The following is a 24,828-nucleotide window of genomic DNA, read 5'->3' as shown; positions in this document are numbered from 1 at the left end:
TTATTTTTATAAAAACAGAAGCATGTTTTATTTCAATTCTGTTGAGGGAGTGAGAGGGATGGAAAACACAAAATGAGGGGAGGGGTCTCTTTATACACACATGACATCAGGACCAACTACAAGGAACAATACCCATTTCCATCCCTCCCCCACAGCTCCTATGTGGAGCCCAAGCCCAGCTGAGAATAGATGGAACAAGAATTAAGACACTATTGGCACAGTAACATGGCCAATGCACCAAAAGATGGAAAAAGAATTTCCCAGGGAGGAAGGCCCTGGGCCTCAGCTGCTTCCCCAGTGGAGGGGGAATGAGAAAACTTTGGCTCAACAGGAAGGCGGTTAGCAAAAATCAGAGTTACCCTAGCTGGACTCTCCACATACAAACTATGGGCTCGCTAAAGGGAGTCAAGACATCTATCCAGTCCATGCCGTTTCTGTTTCTCCAAGACCTCTTCTCTTCAGGCTTGAGACTACTGAGAGCTGGCCTGGTTCTCCTCTTCATTTTGAAAGGCAGGGGAATAAGTGCGTATCCTACCCTTCCTACATTTAGGCTATTTAATTACTACTTTCTGGGCCCTAAAGAGACAGAAGCCAACTAACATGGCCGGCTCCCTTTATGAAAGTCGGCTTGAAAGAGCCCTTGTGTTGGCAAAACTGCCTCTGCAAAGGTTGCTGAGCTTACCCCATAAAGACCCTCCCCAAACTTGTTCAGAGACACTTTCAACTGTGTGAGATACGGACAGAAAATACTTGGTCTCTCTCTCGCGTTGGATTAACAATCTTATCTTCGATTGAAGATGGGGATAAGAGAGAGAACAGGTGTTGGTACAGGGAAGGACTGGGAGAAAGCAAAGCAGTTTACACTGGGTTGTGAATAGAGTCATCTGAAGCTCCAAAGAAGGAAGGGGGATTCTCGAACACAATATGAACAAGTGGCAACCCTGTAATTCCCATAGACCAAAAGGGAATGTGTCAAAAAAAAAAAAAAAAAAAAAGACTGAGTGGACTAAGATAGTGGACTCAGCCCTCTATCTTAAATCTGAATAAAATTAACTCAATTCAGCTAATACTGCTTCAAGTACAATCATGAAGACAGATGGAAATGCAGAAATTCACACTAAAACAAAGGATGGAATCAAGTAGCTTATCATCTTAATCCCTCCCTTTTAAAAGTCATCTAGGAAATATCTTTGAGGATTTGAACTGAAGGTGGGATCCACCGCCATCTTTCCTCCCCCAATATAATACCCTTTTAGGACAGCTTAATGAATTAAGACGTCTGTTTTAAGTTTGATAGGAGGAAAGTGAAAAAGGGGAAAGCACTGAGATTTGGAAAAGCTAGCAGCTAAAGCCAAAACAAGGCTAAGGTCCTCGTGGCATCCAGAATTGAGGGGAGAAGACTGGGAAATGGAAGGGAAATTTGGCGGTGGGTTCCTGCTGTCCTTTGGCTTTATGCCTTTCCCCTGCCTCCCATTCCTCCCAACAGTTCATGCAGCTATTGGCCTGCTAGAGGGGATGTAATGCCCAGACCAACTTTTTATTGAGCTTATGCAGCTAACAGACTTGTAAACAGTGCCAATTGACAAAGTTTTGCTGAATATTACAGCTTGTGTTCACTAAACACACCTCTCTCCGAGATTAAAAACAAAAAACCAAAGTAAACAAATACTGAGAGAGAGAATGAAGAGACACATCTTGAGTCTTCCAGGAAGGCAAAATAAACAAACGCCACATGGCTTGGTCCCAGGCGTTCACCAAGCCTAGAGTGCTGCTGCTATCACCACTGTCTCCTCTCCCTGCCAGTGGCCAGGTACAAGTCGGGGAGAAGGGTCGTCTTGGGCATGCTGCACATACAGCATTTGCTGGTGGTGACACCCTCCTGGGGCTGTGGTGGCAGACTGCTGTGTCAGGAGCCCATGTCCTGGGAGTAGCAGAGGGAGCCCAGGTCCTCCAGGCAGCCTGAGAGGGCATCTCATACACCTCAGCAGGGGTACCTTGCCCCTTTTCTCCAGTGCAGTTCAGCATTGAGGTTGTCTATTCCCGGTCGGTGATAAAACCTGAGCTGTTTTCCTTGAAGGTTCCCCCTCCCTTCCTCACCTTGTGTGAGTAGTGGGAAGGGACGGGGAGGATCACTGAGGGGGCAGGGGGATGCCCCGGGGATCGGTGACCTGGCCCTCTTGCAGGTTCTTCACCAGTTGTGCAAGCCAACGTTTGGTGGTGGTGTCATCTTTTAGCACCTGGGCAAAGGTTGTGTCCTTCAGCTGGTCAGGGAGGCACTGCCTGAGCGCTTCACGTGCCCTACATCAGGAACAAACAAACCAACCAGGGAGACCAACAAATAAACCCACATTGGGGGGAAAGGGAAGAGTCCCTTTCTTAGACATAAATATTCAGAATCCTGCAAATCTATGGCTCTGTCAAACTACTTTAAGGATCCATTAAAATCTTTCAAGCTTATATGTACGAGACATAGGCTTAGGCTCTGTAGTCTGCACACATTTTCAGAATTATGCCCCAGTACAAACTTTCATGACAAGAGAATGGAGTAAGTGGTACAATAGTTGACTTCAAACTGCTTTCTGATTTATTGCAGTAAATATTGCCAATATACTCATGTTAGAAATATGTGAGTTATAGTAAATAAAACATTTCCAAAATCAGTACATTAACAGGGAATATGACCTGACTCAATGTATGATAAATGAACTTTTAATTCTAAATTAATATAAATTTGTGTCTTTTCAAAAACTGCTTCAGTTTTATAGTTAAAACCCTTAATAAGAGATGAGCAGTAAAAACAAAACTATGGTAGCAACGTTATTAGATGAACTTTTACATGTTTCATTTTCTTTAACCGATAACTAGCAGAAAGTCATGTCTGAAATCCTCAAAGAGGTAAATGTTATCTCTAAGGCAGTTTTAAGCCAAGTTACGGCTTTTGTACTCAGGCTAATTTCTTCGTACAAGTAGAATTTCAAATAAACATATTTTCAAACTTTGGTGAAAACAGGAACCACTGAAGAATAGGACAAAATAGTTGAAGAAATAGCCAAGGCCGAATAACCTCAGGGGCAAGAGGCTAAGTTCACATTAAATCAAATTATCCCCATGCCTAGGAACACAGAAATTGCCCCATTATGTGGTTTAGCAGAATCTGAGAGTGGCTTTCAGCATGAATTATGGATTTACACAGCAAAAGGTCAAACATTTCTAAATGCATTATACCTTCAATGTATGATTTCTGGCAGAAAGATTCTGAACATAGTGAGATAAAATAATTAGCTCAAGGACTTTACAGGAATCAAAGAGAGAATTGAAAATGAATCAAGAGCCCTCTGGGCTCTGCTCCTTTCTTAAGAGATCTTTGAAAGTATCTTTTTTTTCTGACCACCTGGAATAGCACTAGAAAGTTCAAATCACAGGAGTCATGTATCATAAGGTTCTTTGGGAACTGTCTGCACTCCTTGGAATTTTAGAATAGGGTACAGAGTTACAGCGGGGAAATAAAGCTCTGATGGATTTTTTAAATTCAGCACTTCATATTTTAAAAGGAATTAATCAAGTTCTATCTCAAACTAAATATAGTTGTATCCCTTCCCTGTCCTAAAGATATAGAAGCTATGCCGTGAGATGGAACAACCATTTTCACCAGAGTATTTCCCCCAAATCCTATAAATACTGTAAATGTTTACCTGGGATTATCTGAGAGGCGAAGGTAACATCTCACTACATGTTTCAGCAGACGGGCGGAAGGCTCTTTGGATAGCTGCAGGACCATCTTACCCTGTTTCCCCCCAAAATGGGGTGGGGTAGGAAAAAAACCACAAAACACAAAATAATCCTAGTTGACATCAGAGATCAAATATTGCAAGACTTGTTACACAAGATTCCAGGTTGCTATTTCTAGGTGGAAGACTGAAGTTGCTCAGTGTCATCTGCAAAGGGAATAAGCTGTGTGGTCAGCAGCAGTTGCAAAGAGGGTAGATAAAAGAACTCACCAAGATCATGGCGACATGGGAGAAACGCTCATATGTCTGACATATATAAGCCAAACCGGTATCATCTAAGAGGATCTTCTGCAGGATGAATGTGGCAACCTGGAGTAAAACAAAATTAAGGGCCCACAACATTGTCTATTCATCTCCCAAGAATAACGATGAACCAGAAAATTAAGCAGAGGCCTTTGCACTATATACAACTTACTTAACAAGATATGCTCGGTACAAAAAAATTAATAAATATCACCATATTGAACACTTATTATGTGCCAGAATTTCTCCTAAAAGCATAACATGCTATATCTTATTTTCTCTATAAACCCATGAGGTAGGTACCATTGTTATTCTCAGATTAAAAATGTAGAGACTTTCACAGTTATTGAACACTTACTATGTGTCAGGTAAAACTATTAATTAAAAACTTGCCAGGTTAAGGTCCCAAGTGACAAAGCTATTAAGTTGCAGAGTTGAGATTCAAAACTAGTTTGAAAACAGAGCCTCTTCTCTTTTCTATGGGCCAAGATGATTTTAGAGATTCAGTCAGCTATGCCTCATCTATTCCAAATAACGTAAGGCTTTTCTTATTCTTAAAAGATCTTTAAGAAATAAGATTTTGGGGGCAGCAGATGGCTTAGTTGGTTAGAGCGCAAGCTCTGAACAACAGAGTTGCTGGTTCGATTTCCATAACCATGTTAAAAAAAAAAAAGATGAAGAAAAGCACAGGTTGACTGTTATTAGTCAGCACTAAAAGATCAGTTACCAAGTTTGGTCCATCATATTAGCAGCAGTTTAGCCATCTAAATCATTTTTCTATCACTCTTGCTAGATAAACCCGGTAAATGCTACCTTACATGGCAAAGAAGTGCTTTGTAGATGTGATGAAGCTCAGGATCTTGGGGGAGATTAATCATCTCGGATTATCTAGGTGGGCCCTACGTGTAATCTCAGGTGTCCTTGTACGAGGGAGGCAGAGGGAGACCTGACCACAGGAGAGGGTGACGTGACAGAAGCAGAGAGAGATGTGAACATGCTACACTGCTGGCTTTGAAGATGGAGGAGTGGGGGCATGAGCCAAGGAATGCAATTGTAGAAGCTGGAAAAAGCAAGGAAAGGGACTCTCCCCTAGGGCCTCCGGAAGGAATGCTACCCTGTTGACACCTGACTTCCACTTGGTGAAACTGATTTATGAGTTCTGGCTTCCGGAACTATTAAGAGAATAAATTTGTGTTGTTTTAAGCCACCAAGCTTGTGGCAATTTGTTATGGAGCAATAGGAAACTAATACAAACATACACATGGTAAAATGTGTGAATTGCACAAAGTACACTAATCTTAAGCGTATCTCGATGAATTTCTACCTGTGTACACGTTTATGAACCACAACCAGATTAAAATATAGAACATTTCCACACTCCAGGAGATTCCTTGTGCCTTCTCCCAGTCAATATCCTTCCGTGAAAGGTGACCACTATTCTGACTTATCCCCATTGTCTGGTTTTGCCTGTTGTTGAATGTCACGTAAATTGAATCATACAGTATGAACTCCTATGTGTCTGGCTTCTTTTGCTCAACAAAATGCTCATGAGTCATCTATATTATACTCATGTATCAGCAGTTCATTCTTTCTTGTATATGTATTGTGATATACAGAGGGTGCCAAAAAATGTATATACATTTTAAGAAAGCAAAAAACTGTATTAAAATTGTAATACTCAACATATACCGATAACAAAAAATAAATAAAGTCATGTGTATACATTTTTTGGCACCATTGGTACATGAGCACTCACTTCTCTTGGAGTGGGACCACTAGGTCATAAAGCAGGCTTATTTTTGGCGGATACTGCCAAACACCTTTCCAAAATAGTTATACTACACCATAAAGAAGGAGCCCTAGAGCCAACACAATGTAGAATCTAATTAAGTTAAAAGCACATACCGTTTTAGAGAGCTCACTTCCAGATTCCATGATGCGCAAACACAAAGGGATAATTTCTGTTGTCAATAAAAAGTTGATTACTTCCTGCTCATCTGTTTTTACCAGAGCCCCTGAAGAAAATATGGACAAACAAAATTATTTCAGAGTCAGGGCTCCCAATTAAAATTAACTTCGTATTGTTCATCCAGCTAGTGGTGGAACTTAAATAACACAGAACACAAACTGTGGTTTATATGTCAGAGAAATCAGTCATACCCATGTAACAAAAAAAGAGAAAGAAAAGCACAGCTTGACTGTTATCGGTCAGCATTCAAAGATCAGGTACCAAGTTTGGTCCATCATACAGTTAGCAGCAGTTTAGTTATCTAAATCATTTTTCTATCACTCTTGGTAGATACAATAACATCACATCTATTCTCCATTTATTTTGGGTAACAGAGAAGAATCTACATCAGTATTAAAGCATATTCCCAGGTAGCAAAGAAGTGGTGTCCGTCTGAATCCTACTTCACAATGGGCACAAAACATTACTTCTTGATTATTTCATTGTCCCTCTTTCCCCAAACACAACCACAGTGGGTATATCAAAACAAGAAGCACACATACACCTGGATTCTAATCCTAGTTCTACAACTAGTTTACTTAAGTTTGATAAAGTTACCTTCCCTTTGTAGGCCTGTTTCTTTATCTATAAAATAATAGTCGGAGCAAATGACTTCTAAAATTCATCCCAATTGTATCATTCTGTTGGTTTCTAAACTGACACGAGTGATCAGGTGACCGACACAGCTCAGTGCCATCTTCTCCATTCTGTAGAGAGGGAAGCAGAACCCCATGGAACAAATGACTGCTCTCTGAGCTGTCCAATGCATCACTGGCGTTTTTATGAAAGGCCTTGGTTAACTGGACCTGTACTATCTAAAATCAATCGTTAGGAGAGAGTAGGGAATGTCATTTGTTTTAACCACAACGGGCAATCTATAACTGCTACATCTCTAAGCCCCACAGCAAACAGCATGTACCATAATTTACTAATAAGGCCTACAGTAGAGGTCAAATTACTATTTCATTTAGATTTTACATGTAGGTCTAAAATCCATTTTGAGTTAATGTGTGTATAGAGTACACAGTATAAATCACTGTTCATTGTTGTACATATAGATATCCAATTGTTCCAGCACTATTTATTGAAAAGACTATCCTAAATTGTCTTTGTACCTTTGTCAAAAATCAAATGACCACGATGGTGTGGATCTATTTCTGGACTCTCCATTCTGCTTCACTGAAGTGCAAGTCTTCCCAATACCACATCGTCCTGACTACTCTAGTTTTCTAGTAGGTCTGAAAATCAGGTAAGGCCCATTTTCCAACTTGTCCTTTTAAAAAAATGTTTAGATATTCCAGTTCACTTGTCTTTCCATATAAATTTTAGGATCAGCTTATCAATTTCTATTAAAAAAAAAAACCCCTGCTGGATTTTTTGGGACTTGCTCTAAATCTATAGATCAGTTTGGGAGAACTGACATCTCAAAAATAGTAAACTACTGATATGAAGAGTATGTCTCTGCATTCCTTTAGGCCTTTTTTTATTTCTTTCATCATAGTTTTTAGCTACAGAGCTTGCAAATACGCGTATTTTGTAAGATTTATACACAAGTTTTTCACAGGTTTTGGTGCCATTATAAATAGTAGGTTTCAAGTTCTAGTAGCTTTTTTGGGTAGATTCTTCAAGATTTTTTTACATGTAGTTAATCATGTTGTCTGTGAATAGACAGTCTTATTTTTTTCATTTTAAGTTTTATGCTCTTTATTTTTTTCTCTTGCGTTATTGCAGCAGCTGGTTACCCAGGATGACACTGAATAGGAGTGGTGAGAATGAACATCCTTGCCCTGTTCTCAGTCTTCGGGGACGACATTCACTTGTTCACTTAACCATGACCTTAACCATAGGTTATTATTTTTTGTCTTTTATCAGATTGAGAAAGTTCCCCTCTATTCATACTTTGCTGGAGTTTGGATGCTGAACATGAATGGATGCTGAATTCTGTCAAAGGCTTTTTTTAAAAAACTATAGAAATGATCATATGATTTTTTTCATTAGTCTCTTGATATGATCAATCAATTGACTGATTTTTGAAAGTTGCACCAGCATGCATTCCTGGGATAAACCTCTCCTTAGTCATGATGATTCTTTTCATATACTTAGATTTGATTTGTTACCATTTTGTTGAGAATTTCTGCATCTGTGTTCTTGAGCGATACTGGCCTATAGCTTTCTTTTCTTTCATTTTTTCCCCCTGGTTTTGTTATCAGAGTAATGCTGGCTTTACCAAGATTTCTTGAGATGCCTCCTCTCTGTTTTCTAGAAAAGTGTTATAGAATTTTTATTATTTCTTCGTTAAATTTTGGCAGAATTCACTAGTGAAATACACCATCTGGGCCTGTAGTTTTCTATGTTGGAAGGTTTTTAACTATGAAAACAATTTATTTAATAGATGTAAGACTATTCAGCTTATCTATATTTTCTTGAGTGCATTTTGGCAGACTGAATTTTTCAAAGAATTTGTCCATTTCATCAAAGTTGTCAAATTTATGGGCATAAACTTATTAGCAGTGTACCCTTATTATCATTTTAATATCTGTAGTCTGTTATAACATACCCCTTTTCATTCCTGATATTTGCAATTTGTGTCTTCTCTTTTTTCCTCAGTCTGTCTGCTTAAAAGTTTAATTTTATTGAATTATTTTTCAGTAAAAATTTGGCGGTGGATGAAATGGGTAAAGGTGGTCAAAAGGTACAAATTTCCAGTTATATGATAAATAAGTCCTGGGGATGTAATTAATGTACAGCATGATGACTAGAGTAACAATACTGCACCGTATAATTTGAAAGTCTTTAAGGGAGCAGACCTTAAAAGTTCTCATCACACACAAAAAAATATTGTTAACTATGTGTGGTGATGGGTGTTAACTAAACTTGTTGTGGTAATCAGTTTGCAATATATACATGTATCAAATTGTGTTGTACACCTAAAACTAATACAATGTTATATGTCAATTATATCTCAATTTTTTTAAAAATCAGCTTTCGGTTTCATTGATTTTATCTATTGTTTCTGTGTTCTCATTTTCTTGGATGGCTATTCTTTATTATTTCCTTCCTTCTGTTTGCTTTGGTTTAATTTGTCCCTTTTTCTAGTTTCTTAAAGTGAAAGCTCAGCTCACTGATGAAAGACCTTTCTAGTAATAATTTAATGCTACAAATTTCCTTGTAAGTCCTGCTTTAGCTGCACTCTACAAATTTTGGTATGTTGTGCTTTTATTTTTAATCAGTTTCAAGTGTTTTCTAATTTCTCTTATGCATCATTTCATTTGTATTCAGACTTGTCTGATAATGCTTAAACTGTAAGCAAAAGATCTAGGCCCAAATATTCATCTTCTGTTTGTTTTCTCAACTGACTTGGAGAAACTGAGTTTCAGAAAATATATGCAAGGGTGGACAATTGGCTTAAATATTGTCCTCCACTGCTAAATTTATTCTAACATCTCATAAATGCATCATCTAACCTCATTGGTCAAAAAACTAGCAGAAGTATGATGATGTGAATTAGATTTAAGAATATAAATGTTTTCTTTTGGCTGGAATCCTGTTGATGTTTTAAATCCTACATGAAAAATTTTTATAGCTTAAAACAGAAAATAATATATTAGAGAAAGTTTCTAATTAGAGTTCCCCTTGGGAGGAGATCTAAAAAACAATAACATTCATTTGGAGAATATGAGATAAGTTACTCCTTAAAAGTAGAATAAAATGTCTCAGACATATGTATTAGAAATACCAAACTTTTAAATTTTACTTCCTGATTCATAGTTTATAATCACAGGCATGTGAACACAGGTTGAACATAAATACAATAACCTAACAAAACAAAATTTGCATAATCAATGTTCTTATTGTTTGGTCAGTACGTAAACAAAAACCATGAGAAAAAGAAATTGAAAAAAGGAAGTGTAATTTGGGAAAGAAACTCTTGAATGTATTTGCATGTCACAAATCCAAAGATAGGTCTTTACTACCCAGGAAACTGACATCTAAAATAGCTGATACATTATTTTCTTGAGTAAAGAGAATTTTAGACACATTTCCCACAGTAAATGTATATGGAAATATTAACTTGAGCATGCAAAAATTTAACTAGGTGAAAGAAGTTAAACACTTGGAGTTAAGGAAGAACAGTTTAGAAGTGAGAAAAAAAGACAAAACAAAATACAAACTCAAATTCTTATTTCTATAATTACATTCTTTATTTGTTGACTGAAGGTCTTGTTCTTTACTCTCCCTACAATTCCAGTAAACATTTCTACATATATGCTGAAATTAACCCAAAATGTTGGGCCTTATTAGCAATACTCAGAATGGTACTTGATAAGAACCATCACGTTCCTTTATCAGTGAAGAGACTCAATCTCAAAGACAAAAACGAACAATTGATGGACAAAAACTATAAAACACCAGCCAAAACACCCAAGTTAAGACCATTATTATGAATTAGGGCTTCAGGCTTGCAAAACAACCCTAATAACTCACCAATAACTCCAAGACTGGTTAGCCGAAGATATTCAAAGGGACGCGTTTTGCTGACAGTGTGCAAAAAGGGGTACAAAAAAAGTGGGATGTGTGCTGCAAGAAATGCTGACCTGAAAGAGAAAAATAATCACATTTAGAGCCCAGAGCTAATTTCTAAGAATTCTAAACATTAAAATTTCCAGGTGAGGCAACCAACTGAATGGCAGAAGATTTCTGCAAACAGTGCCTCTGATTAAGGGCTAATATCCAAAACATACAAGGAACTCATGAAACTCAATAACAGAAAATCAACAATTGAAAAATGGGCAGAGGACCTGAACAGACATTTCTCCAAAGAGAATATACAAATGGCAAATAGACATATGAAAAAATGCTCAACATCACTAATCATCAGCGAAATGCAAATAAAAACCACAATGAGATACCACCTCACCCCAGTCAGAATGGCTATCATCAACAAGACAAATAGTAACAAGTGTTGGAGAGGCTGTGGAGAAAAAGGAACCCTCATACACTGTTGGTGGGAATGCAGACTGGGGCAGCCGTTATGGAAGGCAGTGTAGAGGTTCCTCAAAAAATTACGAATAGTATTACCATATGACCCAGCAATCCCTCTCCTGGGTATCTACCCAAAAAATCTGAAAACATTTATACATAAAGACACGTGTGCCCCAATGTTCATTGCAGCTTTGTGGCCAAGACATGGAAACAACTAAAATGTCCTTCGATAGATGAATGGATAAAGAAGTTGTGGTATATATACACAACGGAATACTATTCGGCGGTAAGAAAAGATGATATAGGAACATTTGTGACAACATGGATGGATCTTGAGAGAATAATGCTAAGCGAAATAAGTCAGACAGAAAAAGCAGAGAACCATATGATTTCGCTGATATGTGGTATATAAACCAAAAACAACAAAAGAACAAGACAAACAAATGAGAAACAAAAATTCAAAGACACAGACAATAGTTTAGTGGTTACCAGATGGTAAGGGGGGTGGGGGGTGGGAGATGAGGGTAAAGGGGATAAAATATATGGTGATGGAAGGAGAACTGACTCTGGGTGGCGAACACACAATGGGATTTATAGATGATGTAATACAGAATTGTACACCTGAAATCTATGTAATTTTACTAACAATTGTCACCCCAATAAATTAAAAAAAAAAAAAATTTCCAGGTGGTTAATTCTGTAAGGTCTATAACACTGCCTGACCAAGGGACCTTTAGGAAAGATGGTTATTGGTCAATAGTCTAGAACAGTGGCTCTCAAATGGGGTGATTTTGCCCCCCAGGGGACATGTGGCAATGTCTGGAGATATTTTTGATTGCTACAACTGAGGGGATGCTATTGGCAACCAGTAGGCAGAGGTGCTGCTAAACATCCTTTAATGCACAGGACAGCCGTCTCCCACCCTCTTCCTCCCACCACAAAGACTTATCCAGCTCAAAACATCAGTGGGGTCAAGGTTAAAAAACCCTAGTCTAAGCCAATGGTTAAGAAACTACATGATTTTACCTCTTATCAGCACCAAGTACCTTAAAAACTGATAAAATAACCAACTGCAGATTTTAAAAAATAGATCATAAAATGCAATCAAGTGTCCTAAAGATTCTCTTACTTGCCCTCTCTAACCTACTTTATGGTTGAATAACAATATTCCCAGGTATAGTCAGATAAAACTTTATAAACCAAGACAACAAAACCACGCAGCCATTATCAGGGTTTATCTGCTGTGCTTAAATAAATGCACACTTTTCTTTTTTGTTAGAGAATTTCAGGTATACTAAGTATTCTAAAAACATCTTAATCTTCAACTGTTATGTCAGAGAACTAATATGGAATCAACCTATTACTTTATATTATTTATAGTTAAACCTTGTAGATGAGCCAACACCCCAAATTTTTAACACTCAAAGTACTTGTACATTTTTCTTAAGTGCTTAAAAATAATTTTCTTAGTAACTTCGCTAAAGCTCTGGAAGGTCAGTGCCATCATCCTAGCACTCAGATTCTGTAAGGAAACTTGACAAAGAGAGAAAAAACTTTAATAAGATGACTATTAAGTGCTTTAGGGTCATAAAAGTCACAAAGCAGATTCCTAAACAGTATTTCCCTTTTCTTAATTTTTCAGCTATAGCAGGAAGGCAAAAATGCTTCGACCTGTATGCCAGTTCTTATCTATTACAGTGGTTGCCTAGAGTCATATATTAAGAAAGATTCTGATGCCAATCTAGATTTGGTGAAAAACAAGTGCTCGGTTCAGATATTTACTAAATACCATGCACTGCTTCACACAAGGCACAGTGATGCCTACCATGGATTCAGGAGGAAGAAGTGGCTGTATGCCTGACCTTTCCTGAGATGTGAATACCACTCCTTTAAAATTCATTGCTATGAATGGGTAAAAAGTAAATGAGACAATGGAATATTATTCAATCTTAAGGAAATTCTGACATATGCTATAATATGGATGAAACAAGGACATTATGCTAAGTGAAATAAGCCAATCAACAGAAAGACAAATACTGTATGATTCCACTTAGTACTGAGTAATCAAAATCATAGAGGCAAAGTAAAACGGTATTGTCAGGGGTTAGGAGAATAGACAGTTATCATTTTTCCCCCCTCCTTCTGCGCCCCCCGCCCCCCTCACCTCCCCAACCCACCTGCCCACCTGCCCACTCTGGTGCAAGCTGTTGTTTCTCAGTCTAGTTGTATAGGACACAGCTCCCTGGCCCATGCTGGTATTATGAATCTTGCACAGCTCGAGGCAGGCAGCCGGTCGCCAGTTGTCAGTGGGCGGCTCACAGAAGCTCACAGCAGCTCTCGCAGGCTACCAGTCGCTCACGACAGCTGCCGGCCACTCATGGCAGCACACAGTAGCCCGCGGCAGAGGCAGCACACAGTAGCCCGCGGCAGCCCACAGCAACTCATGGCAGCCCAGCTCCAGGGAGAGCCGTTGTTCACAATCTTAGCTGTAGAGGGCGCAGCTCACTGGCCCACATAGGGATCAAACCAGATCTCTGCGTTAGGAGCACAGCGCTCCAACCACCTGAGCCACTGGGCGGCCTATAAGGGCGAGTTATAATTTCATGGGTATAGAGTTTTAGTTTTAAAAGATAAAGAGTTATAAAGCCGGATGGTGGTGATGGTTGACTATTATAAATACATTTAATACTACTGAACTGTACCCTTAAAAATGGTTAAAATGGTCAATTTTACGTTAATGTATATTTTATCACAATAAAAAAAGGTTAAAAAGATTAATTATAAAAGACATGTTAAACAATACTATACTGTTACTACACTAAAACAGAGTGAATTAGAGACCAGACCCACACACACGCAACCTACCGTATGCCCCTCCTGTCACCATTAGAAACGGTTAAAAAGACTGTTCAGTATAAACCTTCCCCAATAGATGCAGTCAAAGTCTTTACCTGGTTTCTGGGTGTGATGCCACACATTGCAGTAATGCCAGAGCATTGCAAACTCTGTTAGATTGGTGTGCTGTCAAGGTGGGTGGGTTGATGGACGGATAAATATTTACAATTTCCTAAAAAATGGAAAACAGAACCAGATGAACATGGAATAACTTATAAAATTAATTCCTATGATATTAAAGCAAAGAACTTAAAATAAACAAACAACGCTCCTATCCTTTCATCAAAAATACACTTGACTGAGGTATTTCTACATATGTCTCTAGGAAGATTTCTATGGAGGCAACTTTGGTCACCGACACTTTCTTTATATCCTGCATCTGTCAAGGTTTTTATTTGAGGGACTCTTACGTTTATAATCCCTCTTTTTTGTCAACAAGTTATAGTGATGAGATAGTTGTCCAGAAAGTGTTAGTAAAGCAACCATAGTGACTCATAAAGAACTCTGAGTTTAGTTAGGTAGCAACTGCAAAAAGGCAAAGATAACAGGGGTATACGCATGGGGATGTGTATAAACAGCAATGAATATATGTACTGTCACAAGGTGATCATTTGTTGAATACAACCTCATTTATTTCAATTGTAAAACTTTTACATAAAAATGTTTCTATAAGATTAGATTCTTGGCTACATGCAGTAGGGATAGAATGTGAACTGACTTTACGGATCTGAAAAATTATTAGGTATTGTAGACAGTATTTAAAGGATGATCATTCCCCACCAATGACCATTTTTGTCAGAACCAAATGTCAGTTATTTATTCTTGAACGTACAAATGTATGCACCTTTAACACTACAGCTGGTTCTATCTTTAACATGTTCTTTGCTCAGAATATACCGTGCAGTCCTTACACCTTACTTTCCACCTCCTCCCCAGTCATGTAGAACTGTCTTGTAGCACTCCTAAAGCTGTGTTTCTCAAAGTGTAGTTCTTAGAACACTTGAATCAGAATCACCCGGGGGCAAAGAAGGTTCTGGTTAAAAATAGAGATTTTTAATCTCAGACTAAATAAATCAAATATCTTGGCTAGGATCCAAGAATCTACATTTTAACGAGCACCTTAGACTTTTCTAAAACAGATTCTTACAAATGCTAACGTTTAGAGAGACTCATCCTACTAATGTCTTCAAAATCATTTGGGCAAAGGCAGACAGATACGACGGTGACGAACAGGACTGAACTGCAATTCACGCCATGTGTACCCACCTGTAAAAGTGCTGCAATCGTACCAAATGAATGCCACAGCATGGGAGCAAGGTCAGGAACAGATTCTCGCTTTTTACTCAGCTCCAGCAAAGCATTCTCCCTGGTCTCAGGACTGGACAGCTCGTTGATCCACTGATAGATCTTTTCTCGATCCACCTGAGCCAGTGCAGTAGGCACAGGCTACAAGTGAAAACAAGAAAGTAAACAAATGAGTTTCTTTAGAGTCAAACCAAGTCTTACTCTGCAGCAGTGCTGTGGAGGCAATATAGTTTTCATAAATACCAGGAGAGGTTTTCTAAATACATACACTTGATATAAACTATTTGAATCTATCAAAATCTAAAATGCACAAACGCTTTAATAACTCCATGTTTAGGAATTTATCCTATAGGTATACTTGGGCTGTACTGAAGACATGTCAGGATGCAGAAAACTTGATATAACAAGTATCTACCAATAAGGAATTGGTTAAATATGTATGGGCACGTCTTTATCTGGAATACTATGTAGCCCTTTAATAAAAGAGATAGCTCTGTAAGTGCTAATACTAAATAAAAAACAAAAACAAACAAAAAAGGGTACTGAATAGCATATATGCTTCCATTAACACACATATATATTCTTATATATTTACATATAAATTTTTAGGACACCTGGGAGACTTTTCCTTGTATACAATAAAATCTTCTGCATAGTTTAAACTTTTTTTTAAAAAAACTATGTACCTGTAACAGATTTTGAAAGAAAAGTTACAGCTTCCCCGCCCATTGCTGGTCTTTTCCCAGTAATTCCAGCATCCCACTCCGTGGAGCAGAAAACCTATGTAATTTGAAAAAGCTCCCTTTTCTAATGGTTCTCCTAAGAATCATTCATTACTTACTCATGTAGGGACTATGTAAACAGACTTATAGAACATGCTTTCACTATTGTGGTAAAGAATCGCAATATTCCAAAAAACTTTGAGGATTTCTATAATTCTTCACATTTGTCAAATAGCCTTGTGACCTTGGTTAAGTCCCTTGATTATTTTTATCTGGAAAATAAGATGGTAGACTAGAAAAACGATCACCATTACTATTTCTAGCTCTAAAGTCCTAACAAATTCATGGTGATTTCTATCCTTGTGTCCAATATTCTTCTCACTTAATTCCCCCCAAACCATGAAGAATAAAATTTGGGGAAATAGAAAGAAGGGATCTACACTTGCAGAGAACTATGCTCAGAGGAATCGGCTTCTTCAAGTCACTCAAGTATGAAAGTGCATATTCCAGTGCTTTCTTGAACTGTATCATACAGCTCCTCACGGTATTTACACGTTCCCCCTACACCTTAGGGTGATAGAAGGATGGTCTACCCATTGCCAAAAGGAAAGACGAGGACAAAAAGGGTAACTGTCTCTGATGAACAACAGACTGAAGACGGACTCTGAGGTGTGCTCACACTCACCCTACCCACGCTGGACACAGCTGTCTATAAAGGGAAGCTGAATCAGGAGCTTTTAGCCTAATGTTTATCATTTCACTTGCTCGACAGAATGAACCACAAGGTGTTCTGCTAAGTGAACTTAAACACCATGCAGCCTAAGTCTTCTTGAAGTGCCTTAGAGCATCCTGTGAAAAACTGTTTCGTGATTCCCATCAGGGATGCGCCTCAAGGAAACAGGCCCCTAAAGCAACAATATGATGTAGAAAAAATAGGGTAGTTTTTTCCCCCTCCCAACAACCAAAGTAGTATTGTCCAAGCAGCTGCCCTCTCAATGCTGCTCCAGACAGGCCCTCAACTGAAAAATTATTTTTGGAAATGTAATTCCCACCAGAAGATAGGGTATGTTTATTTAAAGTATTACGTCACCTTAAAGGCTCAGTGGAAACAAGGGCTAAAATTTTAGCTTTGGGTTTCCTGCCCAGTCTCTTGAACGGCCCACAATCCAGTAACTAACGAGGGCCTCATAAACGCTGCCCCAGCAATATAGTATCCACCCTGATTAGTCATTCATTCTTGTCAGCTCTCCCCAAAGTCCTGTCACCAGACACCACCATCAGTAAACTCCACACCCCACTAGAGCCAGTCAGTGACTTGTATCCAACAACCCTGTACCCCGTTCTGCCCTGGGGTACCCGACGTGAACACCACCAGGCTGCACTAGTAGCCACCAGTCAGCATATCATGGCTTCTGAACACCAGGCCCATCCCCCCATATTCCGTTCCCGGGCCTGGCCTGACTCCCGCGAGGAGATGGTACCCCTGGAATGGTGTTGGCACTCCGAGGAGCCAATGCCCAGTGCCTATTTGGGTCCGTCAGGCCATGGCCACCGGAGGCCAGAAATACTCCAACTTTTGAGACTACACGTGGGAGCTACAGCCTTCTCAGGCACTGCTTTGGAGCTATGGGTTCCGTAGCCATTCTAGCAATGGGAAGGCAGTGAGGGCAGTTTGGTACCAGGAAACATCTGGGGTAGGGACCCCCTTTTCATCATCCCTATTGAACTTTGCCCCCAATTTAATAGCGGGAGTTAGTTTAAACCCACTGAATACCTATTTGTTATGGGATGAATAAAATTGTTTCTTAAAATAAACATGGGAGCTAACATATATAGTGCTTACTGTCAGGTACTGGCCTAAATAAATACTTATCATCACTACCCTCATTTTATGGATGAAGAAACTGAGGAACAGAGAAGTTATTTAAAATCTTAAGCAGCAAAGCCAGGATTTGAATTAGGCAATCTGGCAATAGAGTCCATACTCTTAACTGCTTTGCTAGTGCTGCTTGTCATCTGTCTCAAGGATTAGGTCTGATTTAAAGACGACTTTCTAAATAACTATCTCCTGTGACCCAGACAATAGATAGAGAATGTATAAAAATCTCAGACAAAAATTAAAATGTTACTGCTGTTAGTTCAGCAGAATCTGAAAAACAATCAGCCCCATGAGCAATGTCACTGATATTAAGAGAAATTCTCTATTTGTTGAGATTACAAGGTACTTAATAACCATAAATTTAATGGGAAAGTCTGTGAAATTGTTTGACATAGTTCCCTATGTCAAATCATGGCTCAGATGGGCATAATTTAGCTAATGATAGTGACGAACACACACACACACCTATGTATCAACAATCAATTTTATCACACACACGGAAATTCAGTTATTTTGGAGAATAAAAAATATTTCTACAATTCTGAGTTACATATTGATTTATAAATTAATTTATATTACCAGACAATTGATAAAATACTTTGGACATCATCCCTGAACAAAACTCTAAAGCACAACTTTAGCATCTTACTAGATGTTTTTTTGAGGTAACACTGGTTAATAACATTATGTAAATTTCAGGTGCACATTATAATTTGGTATCTGTATACACTACAGTGTGCTCACCATGCCCACCACCAAAAGTCTAGTTTCCATCTGTCAACATATACTTGACCCCGTTTCCCCATTTCATCCTCCCCACACTTCCCTTCCTTTTGGTAACCATCAGTCTGTTGTCTACATCTAGGAGTTTGTTTTTGTTTTACTTGTGTCTTTGTTTTATACTCCCCGAGTGAAATCATATGGGTTTTGTTCTTTTCTGACTTATTCCACTTAGCATAATATCCTCAAGATCCATTCATGTTGTTGCAAATAGCAACATTTTATCTTTTTAATAGCTGAGTAGTACTCCATTGAGTCTGTGTCTTTACACACACACATCATCCTTATGCACTTATGTTTTTTCCAATGCACTTACGTTGTTTTCATATGTTGGCTACTGTAAATAACGCTGCAATGAATATAGTGGTACATGTATCTTTTCAAATTAGTGTTTTCATATACTTCAGATAAATATCCAGAAGAGGAATTGTTGGATCATATGGTAGTTCTATTAAGTTTTTGAGGACTCTCCATACTATTGTCCACGGTGGCTGTACCAATTTACAGTCCCACCAACAGTATACGAGGGTTCCCTTTTTTCTACAACCTCACCACTTGTTATTTCTTGTCTTTTTACAGCATTCTAACAGGTGTGAGGTGACAACTCATTTAGGTTTTGATTTGCATTTCCCTGTAGGTGATGTTGAACATCTTTTCACATGCCCGTTGGCCCCTCTGTATGTAAAACAATGTCTATTCGGATCCTCTACCCATTTTTAAATCAGGTTGTTTGGGGTTTTTTTGTTGAATTAATCTTTAATCCATCTTGAGTTAATTTTTGTGAATGGTATAAAATAGTGGTCTAGTTTCATTCTTAGATCTTGATGGTAATAAAAACCCAAAATGCATTTCACTTTCCTTCTGAATCCCAAGGATCATTTAGGCACACCTTTCACAAAAATATTAGAATCTGAAAATTGAGGTCTTCTAAAAGGTAGTGGGAAGTGAAAGTGGGGATGAGGGAAGAGAGGGATCTATATGCACTTTTGAAAAAACATGGTTTCATTTAATGATCACAATAAAGTGGTTTCATCCTCATTTTACAAATGAAACTGTGAGTAAATGATGGTGACAGATTTCCCCCTTCCCATGCTTGATTTAAAGATCACCTCTAAAGATTCCTGATTCACTTGCTACTATTCTTAAATTTATAATTTACTAATTACTTTTCTGAGGCTGTGGCTGATGTGGAACTCAGTCCAGTAGCACACACTGTCCAGTGGTAGATAAGCAAATTAATGTATGACTTCCCTACTGGAGACCACCTAACTTAAACATTTTAACAATGATGGCAGGATACCACAAGCACAAGGGTTAACATTTCTTGAATCAAATGAAATCTATGGATCTTTTCCTCAGAAAAATACATAATTGCAAATTGTTTTGTACATAATTTGTTTTCCACAAATTTACACATAATTTCAGGGAATTCATAGACCACCCCCTTTGCAACCTATCCGTGGACCTAGGATTAAGAACCTGTTTATCAAATGAATGAATAGGAAACGCATAAGTGGAACACACACTGGATTAGAAGCCATAAGTGGCTTCAAAACACAGCTTTGCCATTTCCAGCATGTGTAACCTAGGATAAGTCATTTACTTTTGCAAGCCTCAGTTTTATCATTGGTAAAATGAATGAATTAATTACGGAAGTCTCAATCAGCTATCTTAGAAATTTATTTAATTCTTTGTTATAAGTGAGAGACTAATCTAAGTGGCTCTTTAAAAATAATAAATTTTATTCAGGTATAATTTATATACAATAAAACTTCAGTGCACCCATTTTAAGTATACATTTCAATGAAGTTTGAGAAATCTATCTACCTGAGTAACCACCACCACAATCAAGATATAGATCGCTTCCATTACCCTCAAAAGTTCTCCAGTATTCCTGTCAGGAACCGTACCACACCCAGCCCTAGGCAACTATGGATATGCTTTTTGCTGCTATAGATGAGGTCTGCCTTTTCTAGAAACTATTTATAGGAGGTAATATTTACTGAACATACCATGTGCCAGTCACTGTGGATCATCTGCCTTATTCTCAAAATTCTAAGAAAGAATGGGTTCAGGGAGGTTAAATATATGCAAGTTCACACAGCGAGTATATGGCAGAAAATTAGATTTAAATTCTAGGCTACTTCTCTCTAGAATCAGTGGTAGATTTCAATCCTACCTGGTTTATAGGATTGAAGTCACAAATATCTCTCCAAGTTGAAGAAAATATTTCTTAAGATCCCAATACAGACTTTGAAGTTTAATATCCTATTGTGTATAATACAGCTCATTAACAGTTGGATTTGGATAAATGGTAAGTTCACTTACATACCCAGAAACATAAGGTCATTTATGAGAAGTCTGATTTAAACTATTAGTTATCTTCCTCAATACTGTCTTCCAAGATTACAAACAAGATCTATTGGATATAACTGTATCTTCAGATATAACTCGCTTAATGTCAGTGGTCCCTTCCTTTCAATGTTAAAAATGTCTGTATGGCCAAAATTTAGGAGGGAATTGCTCTCCCCTTTTCTGTTTAATGATTTGTATATAGAAAAAGTATTTCAAATAACTTTTTTCTTTCAACAAAGCTTAACATAGGCAAGACATTTACCACTGTGAGTCACCAACGGTTAACTTCAAGTGTCACAAACACAGGGTACTGATAGTTGGTCTTCTATCTCTGTAAGATCTTAATACTTAATGTGAAAAGGAAAAGATATTTAGAATTTAAATAAAAAGACCCACATTTACCTATAAATGAGAAAGAAAAATGATTTACCCCTTATGAGGAAATTTAAACATTGATGTTGATGGCTTTTCTTAAACAGAAAATATCTAAATCTTTCAATACAACTTTATGTTCAAGGGCCAAAATAGCTGGCTTTTCTACCAATGAATATGTGACAATGAATAAAGAAAGAAGAGAATTAGATTGAAATAGAGATTATTTTCCCAAGTCTGGAGATGACTTAACAAGTGTCTTTGAATGTCTAGCTGATGATATTGCAAGAAAACACACTTTCTAAATATTGCCAAAGGGAAATATTAAATTAGCTTAATTATCCTCATATCTTTATAAAAATAAAGGCCAGAATGTTCTTCAAAAATAACTTTTTAAAAATAGAAGTGAATAAGCAAAAAGAAGTTAGGCAATTTGCTTAAAACTTGAACAGGAGACAGTCCTTGAATTAGATGCGCGAGAATGCACAATATTCTTTTTACTTGTCAAAGAGGAAGGCATCTGGGAGTCTAGCACAACTTCAACAAAAAGATATAGAATAACTAATGACGCTGCCCATTAGGTGGAAAGCAAGGAAAAAATAAGGGTTTAAGGATGTTAGAATTGCCAGTAGAAATCAGTGGGGAATATTTTTAAAAATGCATACCCAGAGCATCTCGTAAGGGCTCTCCTTTGGTTGTTTTAGATCACTACCATATCATTCATTACAGAAGACCCACAGTGTGTGAAGATATGTATAATAATTCTATTAATCAACCTCCCAGGTCCATAACAAAGTGATTTGTTACTCTGTTGAGGCAGGAACTAGAGTCCCAAAGCTGAACCTAGGAGCAAGCCATTTAACCAGCGAGTGAACCTAGCCAACCACTGATCACTCTGTTATTCTTATTTCATCTTTAAATAATCCTGTGTGTATTTGTGTCCTTATTTCATAGGTGTGAGAAAGAAATGACGTTCTATGGTGGCAACAATGAAGATATTAGGATGTATTCTGTAAAGAATGAAAAGTCTATTATACCATACATTTCTAGTACACTACTACTCAAGTCAAAATTTAAGATACTTCCCAGATTATCTCAAATCCTCCCTATTGTGAATGAAATCCTGCATTCACATGATCACATTCTCCTTGGACAGTACTATCTCCCTAGCTGAATGATGAATTACCTGTTATTTTAAAAAAGATAAATAAAGGTACACACAAATACAAATTTTCATCATTAGGCAAAAAGTAATGTTGCTTAGATTACTGCAGGCACTGGTGCATGTATTAACTTTTCTCAATTTCTAGTGAGTGACAAACACCATTACTGTCCCTTTACCCAGATCAGAATAAAACAGGCAGTTTAGTCCAATGGAAGGCATGCGCTTCAGTCTCCTCTCTAACCAAATATTCTAGTGAATGAGTGGTAGAAAGTAACTTGTCAGAGCTTTCGTGTGGTCTAAGCAGCCCAACAAATGAAAGTATATCTAAAAGTTCATATTTTAAATAAATGTATTGTCAATTTAATTGAAGAAACATGTATTGAGTACTTAATTATAAGTAGTGAACCACAGCTTTAATCGCTATTCAAAAGATGAATTATAGGGAGCAAATGAAAATAAAAGAAATTGAACAGGTATGGGTATAGAGTTTGGGGAGGCACAGAGAAAAGAGCAGCTTGGCATCCAAGTGTGGAGAACACACAATCAGATTTTGAGAGATGGACAAGCCAACCTTAGAAGAATCTATTTACCTTGTCCCTCCCTACTAGCAGAAACCTCATCTTCTGACTTGCTTCTTCCAAATTATACACGCAATTTGGGAGAAGAAACAAAAAAGTTGGGGAAATTGCAAACATCTAATTGAAAGATATAAAAGGTACTTCTCCACTTTGAGTAGTTACAAACACTTAGAAACATGGTGACAGGAGGCAAAGAGATGCCACTGGCTCTGGAAATGACAATGTTTTCTATAACCTAATTACACTAAGCTTCCTTTTTATATTTAAAGGCAATTTTTCGGGTTCTCTATTTCGTGTTTGTATCATTTTGCCTACTAATGCAACTTAAGTATATTATTCTCTCATTAAGTCACTTTACCTTGGTGAAACAGAAAAAGTGGGATGGGCATTTACAAAAGTGTGCTCAAATCACATGATCCCATTTTCCCACTGTGGATAAGTGTTCTCAGTGGCCACCTCCTTCATCTGCACCCCTCATTTAGCAAAGTACCCGAGCCCTTACTTTGTGCCAGGAACTGTCCTGGACTAGGGTGACCATGTAAACAAGACCCACATGATCCCTGTCTCTGTCCTCAAGAGGGAGACAATCAACAAGCAAATAAATACCAAAAAAAATTACAAACTGGAATCAATGCTGTAAAGGGTACTCTAAAAGTAAAGTTGGGAGGTTACAGAACTACAGTACTTTAAAAAAGATGGTCAGGGTCAGCCACTCTAGGGAGATTTGGCAGAGATCTGAGGGAAGCCAGCTATGCCCACATGGTGTGTGTGTGTAAATTGGAAGAGCATTCCAGGAACAGAGATCAGAAAGTGCAATTTGGAGTGGAAAAGCACACCAGAAGAGATGGTAGAACGGATGGCCAGTGTAACCAACTGGAGCCTACCGGGCAAGTGACATAAGACAAAACTGTAAACGTGGGTAAGGACCAACGAGGGTCTTCTTTGTCATGGCGAGGAGTCTGGATTTTATCTAAATGCAATGGGAAGCCACAGTATTACACGAGACAGGTGAACTACCCGATCCATTTTGGTTAAAAGACCACACTGATAAAACGAGATGTGTGAGAAAAGGTTTTAAGCGCAGAGAACCGTAAATCAGACATGATAATTATTCACTTCTCTGGGCCTCAGATTTTCCGTCTGCAAAGCAAGTGGTTTGAACTAGAAGCCATTTCCTTTCCGCTGCGATGTGCCTAGGCGGTCAGTTCCGAGAGCCCGGGGCCTTGTCAAATTGATCACAGAATTACCCTCATCCCCGCCGACGCCCAGAACGCCAACTGGCACCCGGAAACTGTTGGTCAGGGCAATGAATCAATGAATGGCCAGTCCGGGCCGCGAGGGAGGCGTTCCGGGCGCGGGACCAGGCCCCGGGGCCGGAAAAGAACGCGAAATGCGGCGCGAGAGGCCACAAGCGCCGGTGGGCGAGGAAAGTGGGGGGTGGCTTCACCGCGACCAAAGCGCGGCGAGAAGGGGGGCCGGGGCCTCGTGTGTCGAGGGCAGGAGCTGGACTCCAGGCTCCACAGAGGGAGCTAGGAGAGGAGGCCGAAACGCAGGACTGAGGAGGGGTTCCGGGCCCAGGCTGGGCGGCGCACCCACTCACCGCAGCCGTCGCCAGGCTGTGCATGTTGGGAGCGGCCACCGCTCTCCTCCCACCGCCGGACGCGTCCGACCCACGTCCCAGCTTCAGCGACTCTGCCGCCAAAGAGCCGCCGCAGCCGCCATCCGCCTCCGGCTCGCTCCGCCCCCTTCGCAGCC

General features: G+C 38.7%; 1 protein-coding gene across 1 annotated transcript; it reads right to left on the bottom strand.

Annotated features, from left to right (window-relative positions):
• On the bottom strand, positions 1–24,807 carry CNOT9 (CCR4-NOT transcription complex subunit 9). The gene is made up of 8 exons (XM_019741858.2): positions 24,674–24,807; positions 15,184–15,363; positions 13,974–14,089; positions 10,525–10,634; positions 5,937–6,046; positions 3,999–4,097; positions 3,693–3,784; positions 1–2,298 (listed from the first exon to the last, which is right to left on the bottom strand). The coding sequence occupies exons 1-8, from the start codon at positions 24,695–24,697 to the stop codon at positions 2,130–2,132; spliced, it is 900 nt and encodes a 299-aa protein (XP_019597417.1). The 5' UTR covers positions 24,698–24,807; the 3' UTR covers positions 1–2,129.
• Between the last annotated feature and the right edge of the window lie 21 nt (positions 24,808–24,828).

The sequence above is a fragment of the Rhinolophus sinicus genome, linkage group LG01, assembly GCF_036562045.2.
Source record: "Rhinolophus sinicus isolate RSC01 linkage group LG01, ASM3656204v1, whole genome shotgun sequence".
In the NCBI taxonomy this organism is placed as follows: Eukaryota; Metazoa; Chordata; class Mammalia; order Chiroptera; family Rhinolophidae; genus Rhinolophus; species Rhinolophus sinicus.
Note: the sequence above shows the minus strand (reverse complement) of the source record. Positions and strands in the feature narration are given on the sequence as shown.

Excerpts from the sequence above, each read along its gene's own strand:
- CNOT9 (XM_019741858.2), bottom strand. The coding sequence starts at position 24,697 with ATGCACAGCCTGGCGACGGCTGCG. Across the intron at positions 10,635-13,973 it reads GCATCACACCCAGAAACCAG|GTCAGCATTTCTTGCAGCAC; the intron begins GTAAAGACTTTG and ends TTTCTCTTTCAG. Across the intron at positions 3,785-3,998 it reads CCCATGTCGCCATGATCTTG|GGTAAGATGGTCCTGCAGCT; the intron begins GTGAGTTCTTTT and ends GGGGGGAAACAG.